This window comes from Anolis carolinensis, chromosome 1 (assembly GCF_035594765.1).
Source record: "Anolis carolinensis isolate JA03-04 chromosome 1, rAnoCar3.1.pri, whole genome shotgun sequence".
NCBI lineage: Eukaryota > Metazoa > Chordata > Lepidosauria > Squamata > Dactyloidae > Anolis > Anolis carolinensis.
Window position 1 is genome coordinate 60,283,509 of NC_085841.1, and position 16,847 is coordinate 60,300,355.

Sequence of the window (16,847 nt, forward strand, 5' to 3'; positions counted from 1 at the left end):
TATCTACAAACAAAATAGAAAGTAAACTTATGAGTGGATATCTGGTCTTATCTTCAACCCTTGCTATTTTCCAAATTAAATTTCTCCACCATCCAAAACTGCTATCTGCTCCATAGTAAATAAATATTCACTGTCATACAGATGTCTGTATTTTCCCGTACAGAAATGATTAACTTTGAAGGAAGGAAAACAAATAAGAAAATGGCATTGAATTCACAATAGACTGTTACTGTGGTTCTAATTCAGTTTCTGGATGCTAGTGGAAATTAAAACAATTAAATTATGTCCTCAGAATATTTGATCACTTCATTTTTCTAGGCATAGTTCATTCAAATGTCAAGTGTAGTGTCCATTTTCCCATTATGAGTACATACTGGGAAAGTATTCGACCCTGTGGATTGGAGATAGCAGAATTGCTTAGCACAGGCTGTGTGTTTGACTGGAACACTGACTTCAAACCAACAAAATAAAACAAATACAGTATAAATGTTGTACAACACACACAGAGATATCAATAAACAAACAAATTACAAAATGAGAAACTTGGTTTGGAAATAGTATATTTGAAGAAGATCAAGATATTGTACTTGTAATTGTTAACAGTTTCTATCTAATTTGATCCTTTTTAATACTTTGCTTTTTTTTTTTGCTAGGTTCTCACTAATGGCATCATTGCAGTCAGTGAACCTTCAGTGGAAGATGATTATCTTGGCCAGTTTCCTCTCAATTTTGGAGGCATTGCTCCATTTTATGCTGATTTGGATACTACAGGTGGACAAGGGAGGGTGTATTATAGGGAAGACTCATCACCTGACATCCTTCAGCTTGCTGTCAACTATATTAAAAGGTGTTTTCCAGAGTCTACCTTTGAACCAAGTAGTGTTGTCATTGTTACCTGGGATTCTGTGGCTCCTTATGCTGGTCCTGGAGAAGATGCCACTTTACAAGCAAAGGTAAGTAATGTAGCAACAGACAAATTAGCTAGTATAAATGTAGTGCCTGCTGTGTTAAATGACAAAACTATAGCAGATTAAGTAACAGTGCCTGTTTATTTCAAAGTAAGTACACTGATGCCTATACAGTTTATTCCTCATTAAAGCCTCTTTCAAATTAATGTTCTGCAAGTGGTTTATGCTCCAGGTCCACAAGCCTCAGTCAGCATGGATAGTGTTAAAATTATAGGAGTTACACCATACAATATGTTACAGGCTGCCCCGTGCTTCAGAATACATTGCTTTTGAAACCAGGATAATTTTTCCAAAGCTGTTTATGATTAGGCATTGGATATTGGCTATTCAAAGTGGTGTGCGTGTGTGTGTTATAAAATTCCTTTTCTGTATTCCTAGACATCCTTGTATATACTTAAAGTAAATCTTTGGAGCCCAGTGTTGCGCAAATGCTTTTTATTTTATGAAATTTTGTAGGATTTAGTTCTCAAAATGCTGCCTGTTTCTGCAAGATGCTATTGAGGAGAATGTTTCTAATAATAACTGATCCTGTGTTCCATAACAAATTATGTTATATAAACTGATTTTAATGAGATGGAATAGTTTATTGGTTATATGTAATTGTGCATATTCTTCTACAAATATATTAATTAAAATCTTCCCTGCAGAGAAACACATTCCAGGCAGTTTTAGCATCTTCCGATTCCAGTTCCTATGCAATTTTTCTCTATCCAGAAGATGGCTTGCAATTCTATAGTACACATTCTAAAAACGATAACGAACTAGTTCCAGCTACTGTTGGCTTTAGTCAACCTGCTACAAATTATTACTTGTGGATAAAACCTGGATTATACAAAACCATTGCTAATGAAGAAGAGACTCTTAATAACCTGCACAGGTATGTTTTTTTTAAATGATGTTTTGTGTAATTCTTTGAGATACCAAAAAAAAAACAGACAAAAAGAAAGAGAACCAGCCCTGCCAAAGGTGTACAATTTAAAATACATGTGTACATAGCAGGAAAAGACTAAGTGATAGTAATGTACAATTATATAATACAGTTATAAAGCAGACTATCCAGATATATTACACTTATTTATTTATCACATCAGAAGCGAATTGAGAATACAGTTATAATGTAACAAACAAAGTAAAAAAACTTGGCATTATACTAAATTTCTTTTGACCAGAGGCTGGCCACTTTGAGTGTTTCTAGTGTCACTGTAAGAAGGTTCTCTATTGTGCATGTGGCAAGGCTCAGACTGCATTGTAGTAAGTGGTCTGTGGTTTGCCCTTCTCCACACTCCCATGTCATGGACTCCACTTTGTAGCCCCATTCCTTAAGGTTGGCTCGGCATCTTGTGGTGTCAGAGCGCATGCATATTGACAAAAAATACAAGATAATAAAATCAAACTAAAAACCTAAAAATTTTAGGAAACAAAGTTTTCAGTTGGAATTCAGAAACGAGGAAAGAAGTAGTCTGCGAATGTTCAGGAAGACAATTTCATAAGTATTGAACAGCAACAAGTTGAGCTAACAAAGAAGAAACCTTTGATTGAATGAGAAGCCTAGGTGATTCTCCCACCCACCGGTTGTATGAGCATTCTGCTGATGACAGCAATGGCCAGCAGCTCTCACACAGCTCTGCAGCAGCAGAGATCCAATCATCCGCTTTTTCCTTTGCAGATGAGTGCAAGGAAAAGGGAATTATGATGGCAATCTGTGAGGATAGCAAACTGGTTCACATTGGACTTAATCCTGCTGTCCACACTAAGTGAAGCTGCAGTGTTAGTCCGAACTTCCAGCCTAATTCCCAAGTATCTCCTGACATTTCTTAATGCAAGGCCAAACCTGGTTAACCCATTTTACAATGCAATGAGCACACGTATAGGAGCAACTGACTACACAGTGAGCGTGTACTATTAAGTCAATTTAGACAAGCTCTGAATCTGTCAAAAGGTAACTGGAAGCCAGTCAGTAGGACCACAGGATTGTTTTGTGCCAATATATAAGCAGAGCTGTGAGTGGTTTCCTAAATCCCCAAAATCAGTAGTGATGTTCTGACATGAGGCTAAATAATGTTTTTGGATATTGGCCCCCATTGCTGTCCTATACATTGTGGAAAGTATGGGAAATTATTCAGCAACTTTCTATCTCCTCCTTTACCTGTTGTTACTGGTGAAGTACAATCAATATGCACAGTATTTTGCAGACATAAAGTAAGAGTTCAATTCTAAGGTATAAAATGGGAAAGCCTGCATTAATAACAAAGAAAGGATGCACTGGATAGGGAGGGAATAGTTCTGTTACGTAAAATGTTTATGATAATGTGAAAAGAAGAATCTTGTGTACATTAACAGTTCACAATACTCAGGAAGAATGAAACTTGCTGAAAACTGGTATCCTGTGGATAGGTAACACCTTGCCTATGTCAGTTTTTGAGCCAGTGTTTCTACAAAGTTGAATAATTAATGTTGAAGAAGTTAAAATACAATGTAGAGTGACTGATATGCTAGTTTTGTTGCATAGCTGTGCTTTTCTTGCCTTCTAGGAGCAGTAATTTGGGAAAACAAGGAGTCTGGGCATTTGAAATTGGTGGCTCAGATATTATCCTGCCAACCTCCGAGAGTCCTGTCAGTGTTGATTATGGTGATTATGATCAGTTCCAGGAAGTCACTACAGAACCCCCCATATCACATAAGGACTCCATAGAGATAAGCCAGCCGGAAGTATCCTATGAGATTCCCAGCAGGGGAGATAACATACAGACCAGCTACAGCATACCTCAGCCAGCAGCAGAAGATGATTTTCAGTCTCCGTATCAGACTGCAACAGAGCAACCTCCCCCAGAGCCGCCTCTCCCCACAGGGAAAAACCCACCTCTCCAGTTTCCGGCCCAGCAGTTTCCCCAGCAGCATGGTCAGATTATCGATGTGGAAGAAGTTGATGAAACTGGAATTGGTAAGATCATCTGGGATTGCAAAGGTCATTTCAGGAACCACTGAATGAGTTGCAGCATGATCTCATCAACATCCAGTAGTATTGCCACATATACTGAAAGACACAGATGTGGCCATTCTTATCCCCCAAGAAAGATTACGCTGTGAGCAGCTGGTTCCTCTCGGATCTTAACAGGTCATATAAAGGTGAAAGTAGACACGCATCCTCCAAAGCCATAGTTTTATTATTCTTAAAGTGGTTGGTGGTAGACATTACATTCATAAAGGTCACACATGACTCATTACTTTAAGAAAAACACATTACTAAATGTTTTACTTTTTAGTTCTTGTCTTCACTGGCTCACTGAAATTTTAAAAGTGATGTGTAAATGCCACATCTTTTTTATTACAGTTTTTAAAAAATCTGCTACTTTTATTTTATTTTATATTCCATCATTCTCCTGCCACATAATTTAAAATTCCTACATAACTTCATGAAATACTATTAACCATAAGAAGTAAGATAGCAGCGGATTAAAGTGTAACTTGTATTGCCTTGCACTGATGCTATGAGAGCTCAGCTTCCAAAAAGCCCAGTGAAAGATGCATTTTTAGTGTAGAATTAATGAAGTTTGATACCACTTTAGTCATCATTGCTGAATGCTGTGGAATCCTGGGATTTGTAATTTACTGAGGCACCAAGATTATTTGGCATAGAAGACTTGCGGGCCTTCTATACAGGCCTAAAACCTATCTTTCACTGAGTGCTGCTAATGTTACTATCTGTCTTGTTGAGTTGCCTGCAATAACTGTATTAGACAAATGTTTTTAAAATATGTTTATTATTTCTTATTGATTATTGTCTTACATATGTATATTGTTTTGTATTGTCTTTTGTATAATGTTGTGAGCTGCTTTGGGTCTCATTTTGGGAGAAAAGATTTATTATTATTATTATTATTATTATTATTATTATTATTATTATTATTATTAAGCCTGTGATTGCTTTCGGATTAGTCTGTGGTGTCAGACAATGCCACTGGCTAATCCAGGTTAACTCAGATTTCCAGGTTACTCTGGCTTAAAAAAAACATATGCAAAGATCCAGACCTTCCAATTAGATCCGGATCTTTGCAGGTGTGGACCCTGTGGGAATTGAGTCTCGGGATCATCAGTTTCCACACCATTCCAGAGCCCAAAGAACCTGGATGGTACTGCCACCCTCCCCTCCCTCATCCCTTTTTCTATTCTTAAACAAGTTAAAAGTAGAGAGTTATCATTGTTGGAGGCTTCAGAGTGCTCCGTTGCACATGGAAATGACACAATGAAGCTTTTGAGAGGCGGTGGATTCGCACTCGGAAACTCCATTGTGTCATTTCCAGGTACAACAGATTACTTTGAAGCCTCCAGAATTGATAACTCTCTACTTTTAACTTGTTGAAGAATAGGAAAGGGGGAAAGGGTGGGCAGGGTGCCAGTGGATAGTGGCTATACCCTCCCCCACATGCCAATGCTGATTTGGGGTTTGGGCTAGCTATGTGGCCTAAATCCTATGCAGAACCGGCCTTTGAAATACCAGTTTCTCTTGGAATTTAGGCCTGTCTGGAAGGGCCCTAAAAGACATTTTCAAACTATAATTCCCATAATTCCAAAGCATTGAGCCATAGCAGCTAAAGTGATGTCAAACTTCATTACTTCAACAGCGTAGATGTATCTGAAGACTACACGACATGAATAATGTACTGCTAAAAATCCATGTGGGAGTAAGTTATAGAAATGGTTTACTGGAATTAAACATAGTTTACTGAAACACTGTGTGTTCTATGCTACAATTTTTTCCCCAATTCTTGCTTGTTTATTTTTCTAGTCTTCATGTAGTTTGACCACAAAAGCAATTCAATCTTGACTCAAAGAGGGGAAAGCATTTTCTATCAATGGGTGGAAAATAGAAGCACTTTTTACTACTGACTATAGCAAGCTGTATTTCATCCTTAGCAAGGAGAACTAAAAATAGCAGTACTGTTTTTGGAGACATTTCCCCTACAGTAAGAATGGTGTCTCCTGTCCACCAGTATTCATTGTTGTACACACATTTACCACACATTCTTATTATAACAGAGGCAAAACTTCTGTTAAAATGCAGTATGCTATTAATGTTGCTTTTTCTCTCTCTCCTTTGTAGTGTTTCGCTACAGTACGGATGTCCAGCAGACATGTGCAAACAACCGTCATCAGTGTTCAGTTCATGCTGTTTGCAAAGACTATCCAAATGGTTTCTGTTGCAGTTGTATTACTGGTTACAAAGGAAATGGCCGGCAGTGTGTAGCAGAAGGTACTTTATTAAAAAAATGGGAAACAACGCATTTATCAGGGACCCTGCAAGTCCAGTATAATATCTCTAAAGAAACACAATCCTAGTGCATCACTGAACATTCAATTGCAGTTAAAAGCAAATGCTGTCAGATGCCACGCTTTTAAAATTAGAAGCTAGATATGAATGTTTTCATTAGGTTATGACCAGTGTAGACTCATATAATGCAGTTGAACAGCATCGAACTGCATTGTATGAGTCTACGCTGACCATATAATGTAGTTTCAAACTGTATTATATGGCAGTATGGATGGGGCCTTGGCTCCTTCCCTCACCACTGTTTTGGTTGTGGTTCTTGGATTTTGGAATTAGAGTAAAAACAGCATATCTCCCATAACATTGCAATCTGGCCATCTTGGGTTTTTGGCTATTTGGTTGTTTGTTTGTTTGTTTGTTTTTTGCATTATTGGAGACATATAATAATTTTGTGTTTGTAAAATCCACACCAGAGCTTGCAGAGCTTGGAATATGTTGATTAAAATGAATACGTTGCCCTTAACCTATGATATTTAAAGTATTGTTTTCCAAAAATCAACATTGAGGATTTAAACAATGAAAAATAGTCACATATGTTTATTTTGAAGGGTTATGCTTGAGTCTTTTGCCTCAATAGCTTCTGTGGTATTTTGTACTAATAGTAAAGAAATTACAGTGGAATAACTTGCCGTCTTTGATTTTATTGTACAAGGTTCTCCTCAGCGAGTCAATGGGAAAGTCAAAGGACGAATCTTTGTAGGAAACAATCCAATACCCATTGTTTTTGAGAACACTGACCTCCACTCCTATGTCGTGATGAACCACGGACGAGCTTATACTGCCATTAGCACCATTCCAGAGACGTTGGGTTTCTCTTTGCTTCCTCTTGCCCCTATTGGGGGAGTCATTGGATGGATGTTTGCTGTGGAGCAGCAGGGATATAAAAATGGATTTAGTATTACTGGTAAGTTTTACACTTGATCCTAAAAGGTTGTTTTGTAGCTTTAAACCTAATATGTAGTGAAATTATTTAATGTTCAGAAAAATAATCTTGACACTAATATTTGTTCTAGAAGAGAGATTTCAGAAAATCTGCTCTAATGATATCTTTCCATTATGGATTATTTTTGCAATATTGCTGCCATCCATTTATTTATATCTTTTAAGATAGGAGATTGGAGCCCCCGATGGCGAGCGGGTTAAACTGCTGAGCTGCTGAACTTGCTGACCGAAAGGTTGGTGGTTCGAATCCGGGGAGTGGGGTGAGCTCCCGCTGTTGTCCCCAGCTTCTGCCAACCTAGCAGTTTGAAAACATGCAAATGTGAGCAGTTCAGCAGGTACCACTCGGACAGGAATATAATGGTGCTCTATGCAGTCATGCCGGCCACATGACCTTGGAGGTGTCTAGAGACAACGCTAGCTCTTCGGCTTAGAAATGTAGATGAGCACCAACACCAAGAATCGGACACAACTAGACTTCATGTCAGGGAAAAACCTTTAGCTTTACTAAGATAGGAGAGAACAAGTTAATGAAGAGTCACCAGACATGCTTCGTAAGGAAAGTGTGGTATAGAACATTTTTAGGGCATAATCATTAGATCTCAGCCATTAGATCATCATGGAATGTTGAGTATTGTAAAGAAGTATGATGACAGGGATAGAATCTTTTTGGATCCCACCGCTGCCACCAAATTGTAAAGAAGTATGATGACAGGGATGGAATCTTTTTGGATCCCACCGCTGCCACCAAATTGTAAAGAAGTATGATGACAGGGATGGAATCTTTTTGGATCCCACCGCTGCCACCAAATTGCGAAGGATTCAACTTCTAACTCTATGTATCCCACTTTTCAATGTTGTCGCTGCCACCACCTTTGAAAGATGCTTTGCTCAAATAATAAGCAACAATTGAGGAAACAGTAACTTGTTTATTTATAGCACAAAGCTTGATAGTCGCAAGAATGTTATATCTTGAGGTGAACGATGTTACTTCTGTACAGTAAGTGTTGCAAGATTTCTCAATAGTTTCTTTGAGCTTAGTATGGTATCAGCTTTATATGACTTGTTTCTTTCAGGTAGGAATACTGTCCTTCTTTAAGCTTAGTTGATCTGTACCCGATCAAATTTGGACTGGGGAGTTTAACTGGTTAACCCTAGTCCTCCTTGACTTAGGAATGTAGCCTCAGCTCTTTAGTTATCCCTACTAAAGGCTCAGCAACTTTAATTTTAGCCCTTCTCCGCTAAAACTCTCTAGCTGCTCAACTTCCTCCCACAATCTCTTCTCTCGATCTCACTCCTTTCCCACTGAACAGAACCAACTGCTCTGGTCAACCGACAAACTCCAACTGCCCAATTCCAACTGCTAAATTTGAATTCTAAGGCTTCCACCAGCAAGGTGAAGCCACACCCCTTTTCCTGGCCATGCCTTAGAGGCTCCCAACTTCTGTATAAGAATATCTGAAATATATAACCTTAAACAGTCAACCTAAACATAGCAATCATGAATAAAACACAATGATCATGACATCTTTACAAGTATCCTTTATCCAAAATACCTGAGACCAGCAATTTTTGCGAATATTTGTATTGTCTAGATGTCGGAGTGGGTGCTGCTCCTTCTTTCATTCCTTTTTTTCCCCCTTGCTTTCCTTTCCTCCCCTCATACCTTTCCCCCCTCCCTTTCCCTCCCCTTTTTTCTTTCTCCAGCTCTGAGAAAGCCTACCATACATTGTCTCCTTGGCAGTTTGGTGCTCTCTTTCTCCCTCTCTCCCTCCCTCTCTCTCTCTCTCTCTCTCTCTCTCTCTCTCTCTCTATATATATATATATATATATATATATACACACACACATACATACATACATACATACATACACACACACACAGCCTGAAAATAATTTTATACACAATATTTTAATAATTTTGTGAACAAAACAAGGCTTGTGTGCACTTAACCACCAGAAAGCAAAAGAGTCACTATCCTAGCCACCCATGTGGACAGTTTTTGGGTTAGGGGCATTTTGGATTTCTGAATAATGGATTCTCAACTTGTACTATCACAGATATGTGAATTGTTGCCAATTTGGGAGCTGCTCTGAGTCTCCTTTGGGGTTGAGATAGAGTGGGGTAAAAATGCAATAAATAAATAAATGGAAGGAAACCATTTTTATCTTTTGAATTCTGGCAATAAAACAAGACTGGAAGAAGTGCCATGTATAAAGCATTTGATTATTTGCATTTTTAAATTAACAGTTGCTACCTACCCGTGTTACTTCAGAGGTATTTCACCGATACATTGGCATAACTTTGCACACAACAACAACAACAAAATTAGGAGAAAGCCATCTTCAACCTCAGCAACATGGAATGGACGAAGGATTGGGGGAAATCCAACCCCAAATAGGGAAACAAGTTGTCCAGGAACACTTGGCCTCTCTAAACGAATTCAAGTCCCCAGGGCCAGATCAGCTACACCCAAGAGTACTGAAGGAACTAGCGGAAGTTATTTCAGAACCACTGGCAATTATCTTCGAGAGTTCTTGGAGAACAGGAGAAGTCCCAGCAGATTGGAGGAGGGCGAACGTGGTCCCTATCTTCAAGAAGGGAAAAAAGAACGACCCAAACAATTACCGTCCGGTCAGCCTCACATCAATACCAGGCAAAATTCTGGAAAACATCATTAAGGAAGTGGTCTGCGAACACTTAGAAACAAATGCGGTCATTGCTAATAGTCAACACGGATTTACCAAAAACAAGTCATGCCAGACTAATCTGATCTCTTTTTTTGATAGAGTTACGAGTTGGGTCGATACAGGGAATGCTGTGGATGTAGCGTACCTGGATTTCAGTAAGGCCTTCGACAAAGTCCCCCACGACCTTCTGGCAAACAAACTAGTAAAATGTGGGCTAGACAAAACTACGGTTAGGTGGATCTGTAATTGGCTAAGCGAACGAACCCAAAGGGTGCTCACCAATGCGTCGTCTTCATCATGGAAAGAAGTGACAAGTGGAGTGCCGCAGGGCTCCGTCCTGGGCCCGGTTCTGTTCAACATCTTTATTAACAACTTAGACGAAGGGTTAGAAGGCACGATCATCAAGTTTGCAGACGACACAAAACTGGGAGGGATAGCTAACACTCCAGAAGACAGGAGCAGAATTCAAAACGATCTTGACAGACTAGAGAGATGGGCCAAAACTAACAAAATGAAGTTCAACAGGGACAAATGCAAGATACTTCACTTCGGCAGAAAAAATGGAAATCAAAGATACAGAATGGGGGACGCCTGGCTTGACAGCAGTGTGTGCGAAAAAGACCTTGGAGTCCTCGTGGACAACAAGTTAAACATGAGCCAACAATGTGATGCGGCAGCTAAAAAAGCCAATGGGATTCTGGCCTGTATCAATAGGGGTATAGCGTCTAGATCCAGGGAAGTTATGCTCCCCCTCTATTCTGCCTTGGTCAGACCACACCTGGAATACTGTGTCCAATTTTGGGCACCACAGTTGAAGGGAGATGTTGACAAGCTGGAAAGCGTCCAGAGGAGGGCGACTAAAATGATTAAGGGTCTGGAGAACAAGCCCTATGAGGAGCGGCTTAAAGAGCTGGGCATGTTTAGCCTGCAGAAGAGAAGGCTGAGAGGAGACATGATAGCCATGTACAAATATGTGAAGGGAAGTCATAGGGAAGAGGGAGCAAGCTTGTTTTCTGCTGCCATGCAGACTAGGACACGGAACAATGGCTTCAAACTACAGGAAAGGAGATTCCACCTAAACATCAGGAAGAACTTCCTCACTGTGAGAGCTGTTCGACAGTGGAACTCTCTCCCCGGGGCCGTGGTGGAGGCTCCTTCCTTGGAGGCTTTTAAGCAGAGGCTGGATGGCCATCTGTCGGGGGTGCTTTGAATGCGATTTCCTGCTTCTTAGCAGGGGGTTGGACTAGATGGCCCATGCGGTCTCTTCCAACTCTACTATTCTATGATTCTATGATTCTATGAATTAAGGCTGGAGAGAGATGTTAATTCTGAATGTCCTCTTTTTTATTAAAAAGAAAACTGTTACTCCAGCTTTGCATGGGAAGAAGTTAGCTTATAGAGTTTATCAACAGGTGTAGGTTTAAGGCACCCTGTGATTATTCTGCATGTTTTGTTCAGTGCTATGTCCACCTGCTTCGCAAGGGCAGACTTGTGCTAAACAGGACAGGCATACTCTGCAGTTGAGAAAGACAAGGCCATGTTCTTATTAATTGTGGGTCTGCACCCCATGCACTGCCAGTAAGTTTCCACAGGATGTTATTGCTAGCTGGCACTGCCCCTCCTGACGTGCGACGGGAAGTTGCTGCTAACTATGAGAGAAATAAGGTCGAACATTGTGAAAGCCACCCACTGCATGACTATCAGCCTCCTCCCAGTAGACTTAGGTCAAGAAGGAGCTTCATGAGAACCACCACTCCTCTTGATGTTCCTCCAGCAACAGCAAGGGTGTCCCTCTGGGCAGCTAAACCTGGCAATTCTAACTGGATGCCCCCCCATGAGGGTCTTCCTCCAGGGGCAAACCAAGAATGGGCAACTTGGAAGTCCCTAAACAGACTCCGAAGCGGAGTGGGCAGATCAAAAGACAACCTGGCAAGATGGCACTACCTGGAGGAATCCTCCACCTTGTGTGACTGTGGAGCTGAACAAACAACTCCTCATATGTATGCTTGCCCACAATGTCCTGCCTCATGCACGGAGGAGGAGTTGTTTAAAGCTATGGACAATGCAATTGCTGTTGCCCGCTTTTGGTCCAAAACTATTTAGCTGTTTGTGATTCCTTTATTTTATCACCTTTTAACTTATTTATTATGCAATGCTTTTGACACGAAATAATAATGGGAAGAAGTTATGAAAATGTTGACTTTTAATTCTGAGTTGTGTAAAACAAACAGCTGTAACTAAACTAACCTTTTTTGTACTGACTCTATTCCAAATCTTTCTGGAGTAAATGCAAGTCAGAAGGGATAACTACTGAACAAAACCTTTGCCTAATTTTAAGTCGACTATATGCTACTTCTGATAATGATGGTTTGTGCTGGTTACGCCTCTATTAACTGGACACCCATTTAAAAAGCTCCAGTGTTGTCATAGTTCCTGCTCTAGATGAGGGCAAAGCTGTTTTCTCCTTTAACAGAATTCTTATCAGCTGCTGTTAAGGAAACAGGTTCCCGTGAGATCTGTTGTGTTATCGCTTTCTTGAAGGCAAAAGTAGATAAAATGGATAAGTGAATGATCAATTTTATTTTTCAAGATATTGGAGGAAGGCTGTTTTGTTCAATTTCTCATCTTTTCCCCTCGAAATTATGATTTACACACTAGCACTAGTGCAAATTTAAATTTATTATGTATTTATTATTTAATTGAAAAGGATGCTTTCCCTCATTATCAGTTATTTAGTTTCATCCTCAGAAACTCCATAAAATGCAGATTGCACTTTTAGAATAAACTATAGTGAAAGTATGGAGAACAATGGGTACTACTAAAGTTTCTGTAAACATATAAGGACTGTTTTCATTCATCTTCTAGGTGGTGAATTTACTAGACAAGCTGAAGTTACATTTCTCAATACGAATGAAAAGTTGACAATTAAACAGAAATTCAGTGGAATTGATGAACATGGACATCTGACCATTGACACACAACTTGAAGGCAAAGTGCCAGAGATCCCATTTGGCTCTTCTGTACATATTGAGCCTTACACTGAGCTCTATCACTCTTCTAGTTCAGGTGAGTTAAAAATATTGCAAAAACATCTCTCCTTCCATCTTACTTCAATGTGTTTTCTAAACTTGCGACAAGCTTTCTAGACTGTAAAATGTGCCATCTGTATTGTCTCAGTTTACCTGGAGGAGGCTCAGTACAGAATCTGAAAAGTGCCTGATTTTGATTAAACATTTATCATATCAAGTGAATCATTGTGATGATTTACTTAGAGCACTGATTCACAAACTCTAGAGATTGTGGTGATTTGGACTTCAGCACCCAAAAGTTCCAGCTGCCTCAGCCAGTGATCACAAATTCTGATCACTGGTCAAACAGCTGGAACTTCTAGGAGCTGAAGACCAAGAGCCCTTCTTCACTGATAATATAATGCAGTTTAAATCCATCTCGAAAGCTGGTGGACACAACATACACCCCCCAATGCATGTTGCATTGCACATCAAGCCAGAAACAGTATATTTTTAAAAAATCATCAGAAAGTTCAAAGTAACAAAAATAATGTAATGTTGCGGACCATAGCATATCCCATGCATGCTTTGAAACTGCGACTGGGAATGCAGAGTGCTTGTCAGAACACTGCTTGTACTGTAGCCCATTAAAAAGCATGGAAACACTGCTGGCCAGAAGGTAAACATCCTTGGGGAAGGATATATTGGTGACTGCTTACTCTCCCGGGATAGGAACCCATATATTTCCTATGGGAACTCCCACTTTATTCTCATATCCTGTGTCCTGCCATGGTCCAGGGCTGATCCCAAATAGATTGGTTTAAAAAACCAGCTTTTCTCATGGCTGTCTAGCCTTGGATACTGTGATTCCTGGGTTAGCTCCAATCTACAATCAGTGGATATTGTGGTCACCATCTCATCCTCCAACCGGTTCCTGTACTGTCTGTTGGCACCACACAGTGGAACTTGTTTGGTTTAATCCAGTTCCAATTTGAATTATAATGTCAGTCTAGAAACACCCCAAAACACCAGAATTTTCAAAAGCATTGATTTAGCATTGATTTAGTGTCCGAACTGAATTATAACTTTTCATCAGCCAATTTGGTGGGTTAAATCCAACACTGCATGCAGTGACTTCTGCTCACACAACCAAATGTTTCTTTCTCCTTTTTTTGTCCTCCTGAAGCCCCTGCGGCCTCTGATCCTGCTCCAAAGAAGCCTTACACTTTTTAGAATACATATATTAGAAAACGTGATTTTTAAAAATAAGCTGTTCCAGACTAAGATGAAGATTCAAATTCAAGCAATACTTTTTGTGACATGATCCCTCACCAGGATTTCACAAAGCCAAATGTAATTTTTTATACTGCATTATCTTAGCCATTTTGGCCAACTCTGCCTTGTGTAAAGCAGTTGGATAGATCCAGAACTGTGTTTAGTAGGTTTGGTTCATGCTGAAGGAAGTGAATAATGAGACAACCTTCATGATTCCTTTGTTCTGTACATCATGGAAGGCTGTCCCAGAAAACTAAAGGACACTCCAGAGCAGCATGAGAAGTACGTGGGAAAGGGGAACTGTCAAAAACTTCCTCCATTAGTGACGCTTTGTTGAATTTCAGTACTTTCTTGTAATTGGAAAGACCTCTTTTGTTCATGGAGTGATCAGTGTAGATCTGACCCAATACTGCAATTGTAATGGTTCTTTGTTTGCAATATTATAATAGTCTGATTTATATGTGACTTCAAATTATTTTCTCTCTCTTTGTTTCAGTTATCACATCATCATCCACCAGGGAATATACTGTGACAGAACCAGAAAGAGGTGGAACATCTCCTACTTATACCGTTCCCTATCAGTGGAGACAGACTATTTCATTTGATGAATGCATTTATGATGACTCCCATCATCCTGTTTCAGCCACCCAGCAACTGTCAGTGGATAGCATCTTTGTCTTGTATAACACAGATGAACAAATTTTGCGATATGCAATGAGCAATTCCATTGGCCCAATTGGTATGTTCAGTGGATATTACTTTGGTTTATTGATTTCTTACTGTCTTAATCCATTAGGAGCCTCTTTTGTTTACATTTTGATTTTGTGTGTGCGTGTGTGTACCCTCAATTTTTTTCGTGTCAGGAGCAACTGGAGTTGCTTCTGGAGTGAGAGAATTGGCCGTCTGCAAGGACGTTGCCCAGGGGACGCCCTGATGTTTTGATGTTTTACCATCCTTGTGGGAGGCTTCTCTCATGTCCCCGCATGGAGCTGGAGCTGAAAGAGGGAGCTCATCCGCACTTTCCTTGGGTGGGATTCGAACCTGGCAACTTTCAGATCAGCAACCCAACCATCAAGTCATGAGGCTTTTATCCCCTAGGCCATCGGAGGCTCCTACCATCAAATGAAAGAGGTATATCTAAGAATTTTGTTGTGTTAGACTAAAGATATATCTAGTCTTTCTCCAAAAGGAAGCTAACCAGATGCCTTTAGGAAGCCCATTAGCAGAGGTTGGAGATGTTTGTCTGTTCCCTCTGTTTCTCACCAACAACTGTGGGGCAAAACTACCTTGGAACATGGATTTTTTATTGAAATATCTATGTGTATGTCATGAATCCTCTCCAAAAATCATCTAAGCTGGTGATTGCATTCTATTATAAGCCAGTAAACTTCAGAAACTGTAGCTTATCCATTAAAAGTAGCATGCTGGTGCACACTGCCCAGTCACTTTCTGCTTTTAAAATTAAAAAAATGGATTTGCAATTGTACGTATTGTATTTGAAATCTTCCTCTTTTTTGAAAAAAAAGTTTGCAGACGACTATTGTAAACTCTCTACATATAGTATGACCCCTGTACCTGCAGAACCATTATCCCGTTTCATCTGCCCACATCTGTCCTCTCCAGGCATTTGCTATATCCTCCAGGCGATTCTATGGTAACTTCCAGCAGAAGTAATTTATTTCAACAGGGACTGAAATAAGCCCTATTTGGGTTTTCTCTTTCCACTGTAATTTCAGGAATGTATTCTCTGCATATACAGGGGTCATTCTACATACCTATTGAGTCACATCATTTAGACTAGTAAGAGTTCAAGTTAGAGCATTAGGTATTTTGTTTTGCTTCTCTTTTCTGTGGTCTCTTGACAGATGGATCAGGTGAAGGAAGAAGCCACAATCCTTGCTACACAGGCACCCATGGCTGTGACACAAATGCAGTGTGTCGTCCAGGAGCAAACAATCAGTTCACCTGTGAATGCTCTGTGGGATTCCGAGGAGATGGGCGTACCTGTTACGGTATGAGCAAGTATTTGACTTCCATAGAGAATCAGTCTGAAATCCTTCTATCCAATTGCATTTTCATTTAGCTTCTGTGTCCTGCTGTTTAGTATTGTTTTTTTTGTTAATTCTCTAGAATATATTGTTTCCAAGGCTACAAAGTCACAGTGCCTATAAGATAAAATTGCAAATGCAAAAGGGCAACTGCACTGTGTTTGTGTAGAAATAACAATATGATGGGATTGTTCTAAAGCAGTAACCTCCATCTTGAGTTCTAGACAAAATTTGAGACAAACTAGACAGAGTATTTGTGTTTGTGGCTACAGAAGCTACTGCTTGTTCTGTATTCATGAGACTCCAGTCCAGAACAGGATCACACAGGAGCAAAGAATTATGTGAAAGACAACTCACATGTTTAATGTTAATCTACTTTGGTTCTTTTCTCAAACAAAATATATCTTTATCCATCACACATGCACACACACATTAACCCAGTGTCACTTTGTGAATTTATGCTAATGAATTATAGTAAAGATTGTTTCCTTAATATTTCCTCTGTAGTCATTTATCTATTGAGAACTGCTATGAATGAGAAAAAATTATGTCGGGGATGATATTGCAAGAATAGTCTTAACCCTTCCTTCTA

At 39.7% G+C, this 16,847-nt stretch overlaps 1 protein-coding gene across 1 annotated transcript in view; it reads left to right on the top strand.

Annotated features, from left to right (window-relative positions):
• Positions 1-16,847, top strand: part of nid1 (nidogen 1) — a 59,284-nt gene that overhangs the window by 11,188 nt on the left and 31,249 nt on the right. Inside the window, exons 2-9 of the mRNA XM_062975298.1 lie at positions 654-953; positions 1,616-1,845; positions 3,500-3,909; positions 6,070-6,219; positions 6,947-7,198; positions 12,790-12,990; positions 14,704-14,946; positions 16,073-16,219. Coding sequence (XP_062831368.1) covers positions 654-953; positions 1,616-1,845; positions 3,500-3,909; positions 6,070-6,219; positions 6,947-7,198; positions 12,790-12,990; positions 14,704-14,946; positions 16,073-16,219 — 1,933 coding nt within the window. The remainder of the gene's footprint in view (positions 1-653; positions 954-1,615; positions 1,846-3,499; positions 3,910-6,069; positions 6,220-6,946; positions 7,199-12,789; positions 12,991-14,703; positions 14,947-16,072; positions 16,220-16,847) is intronic.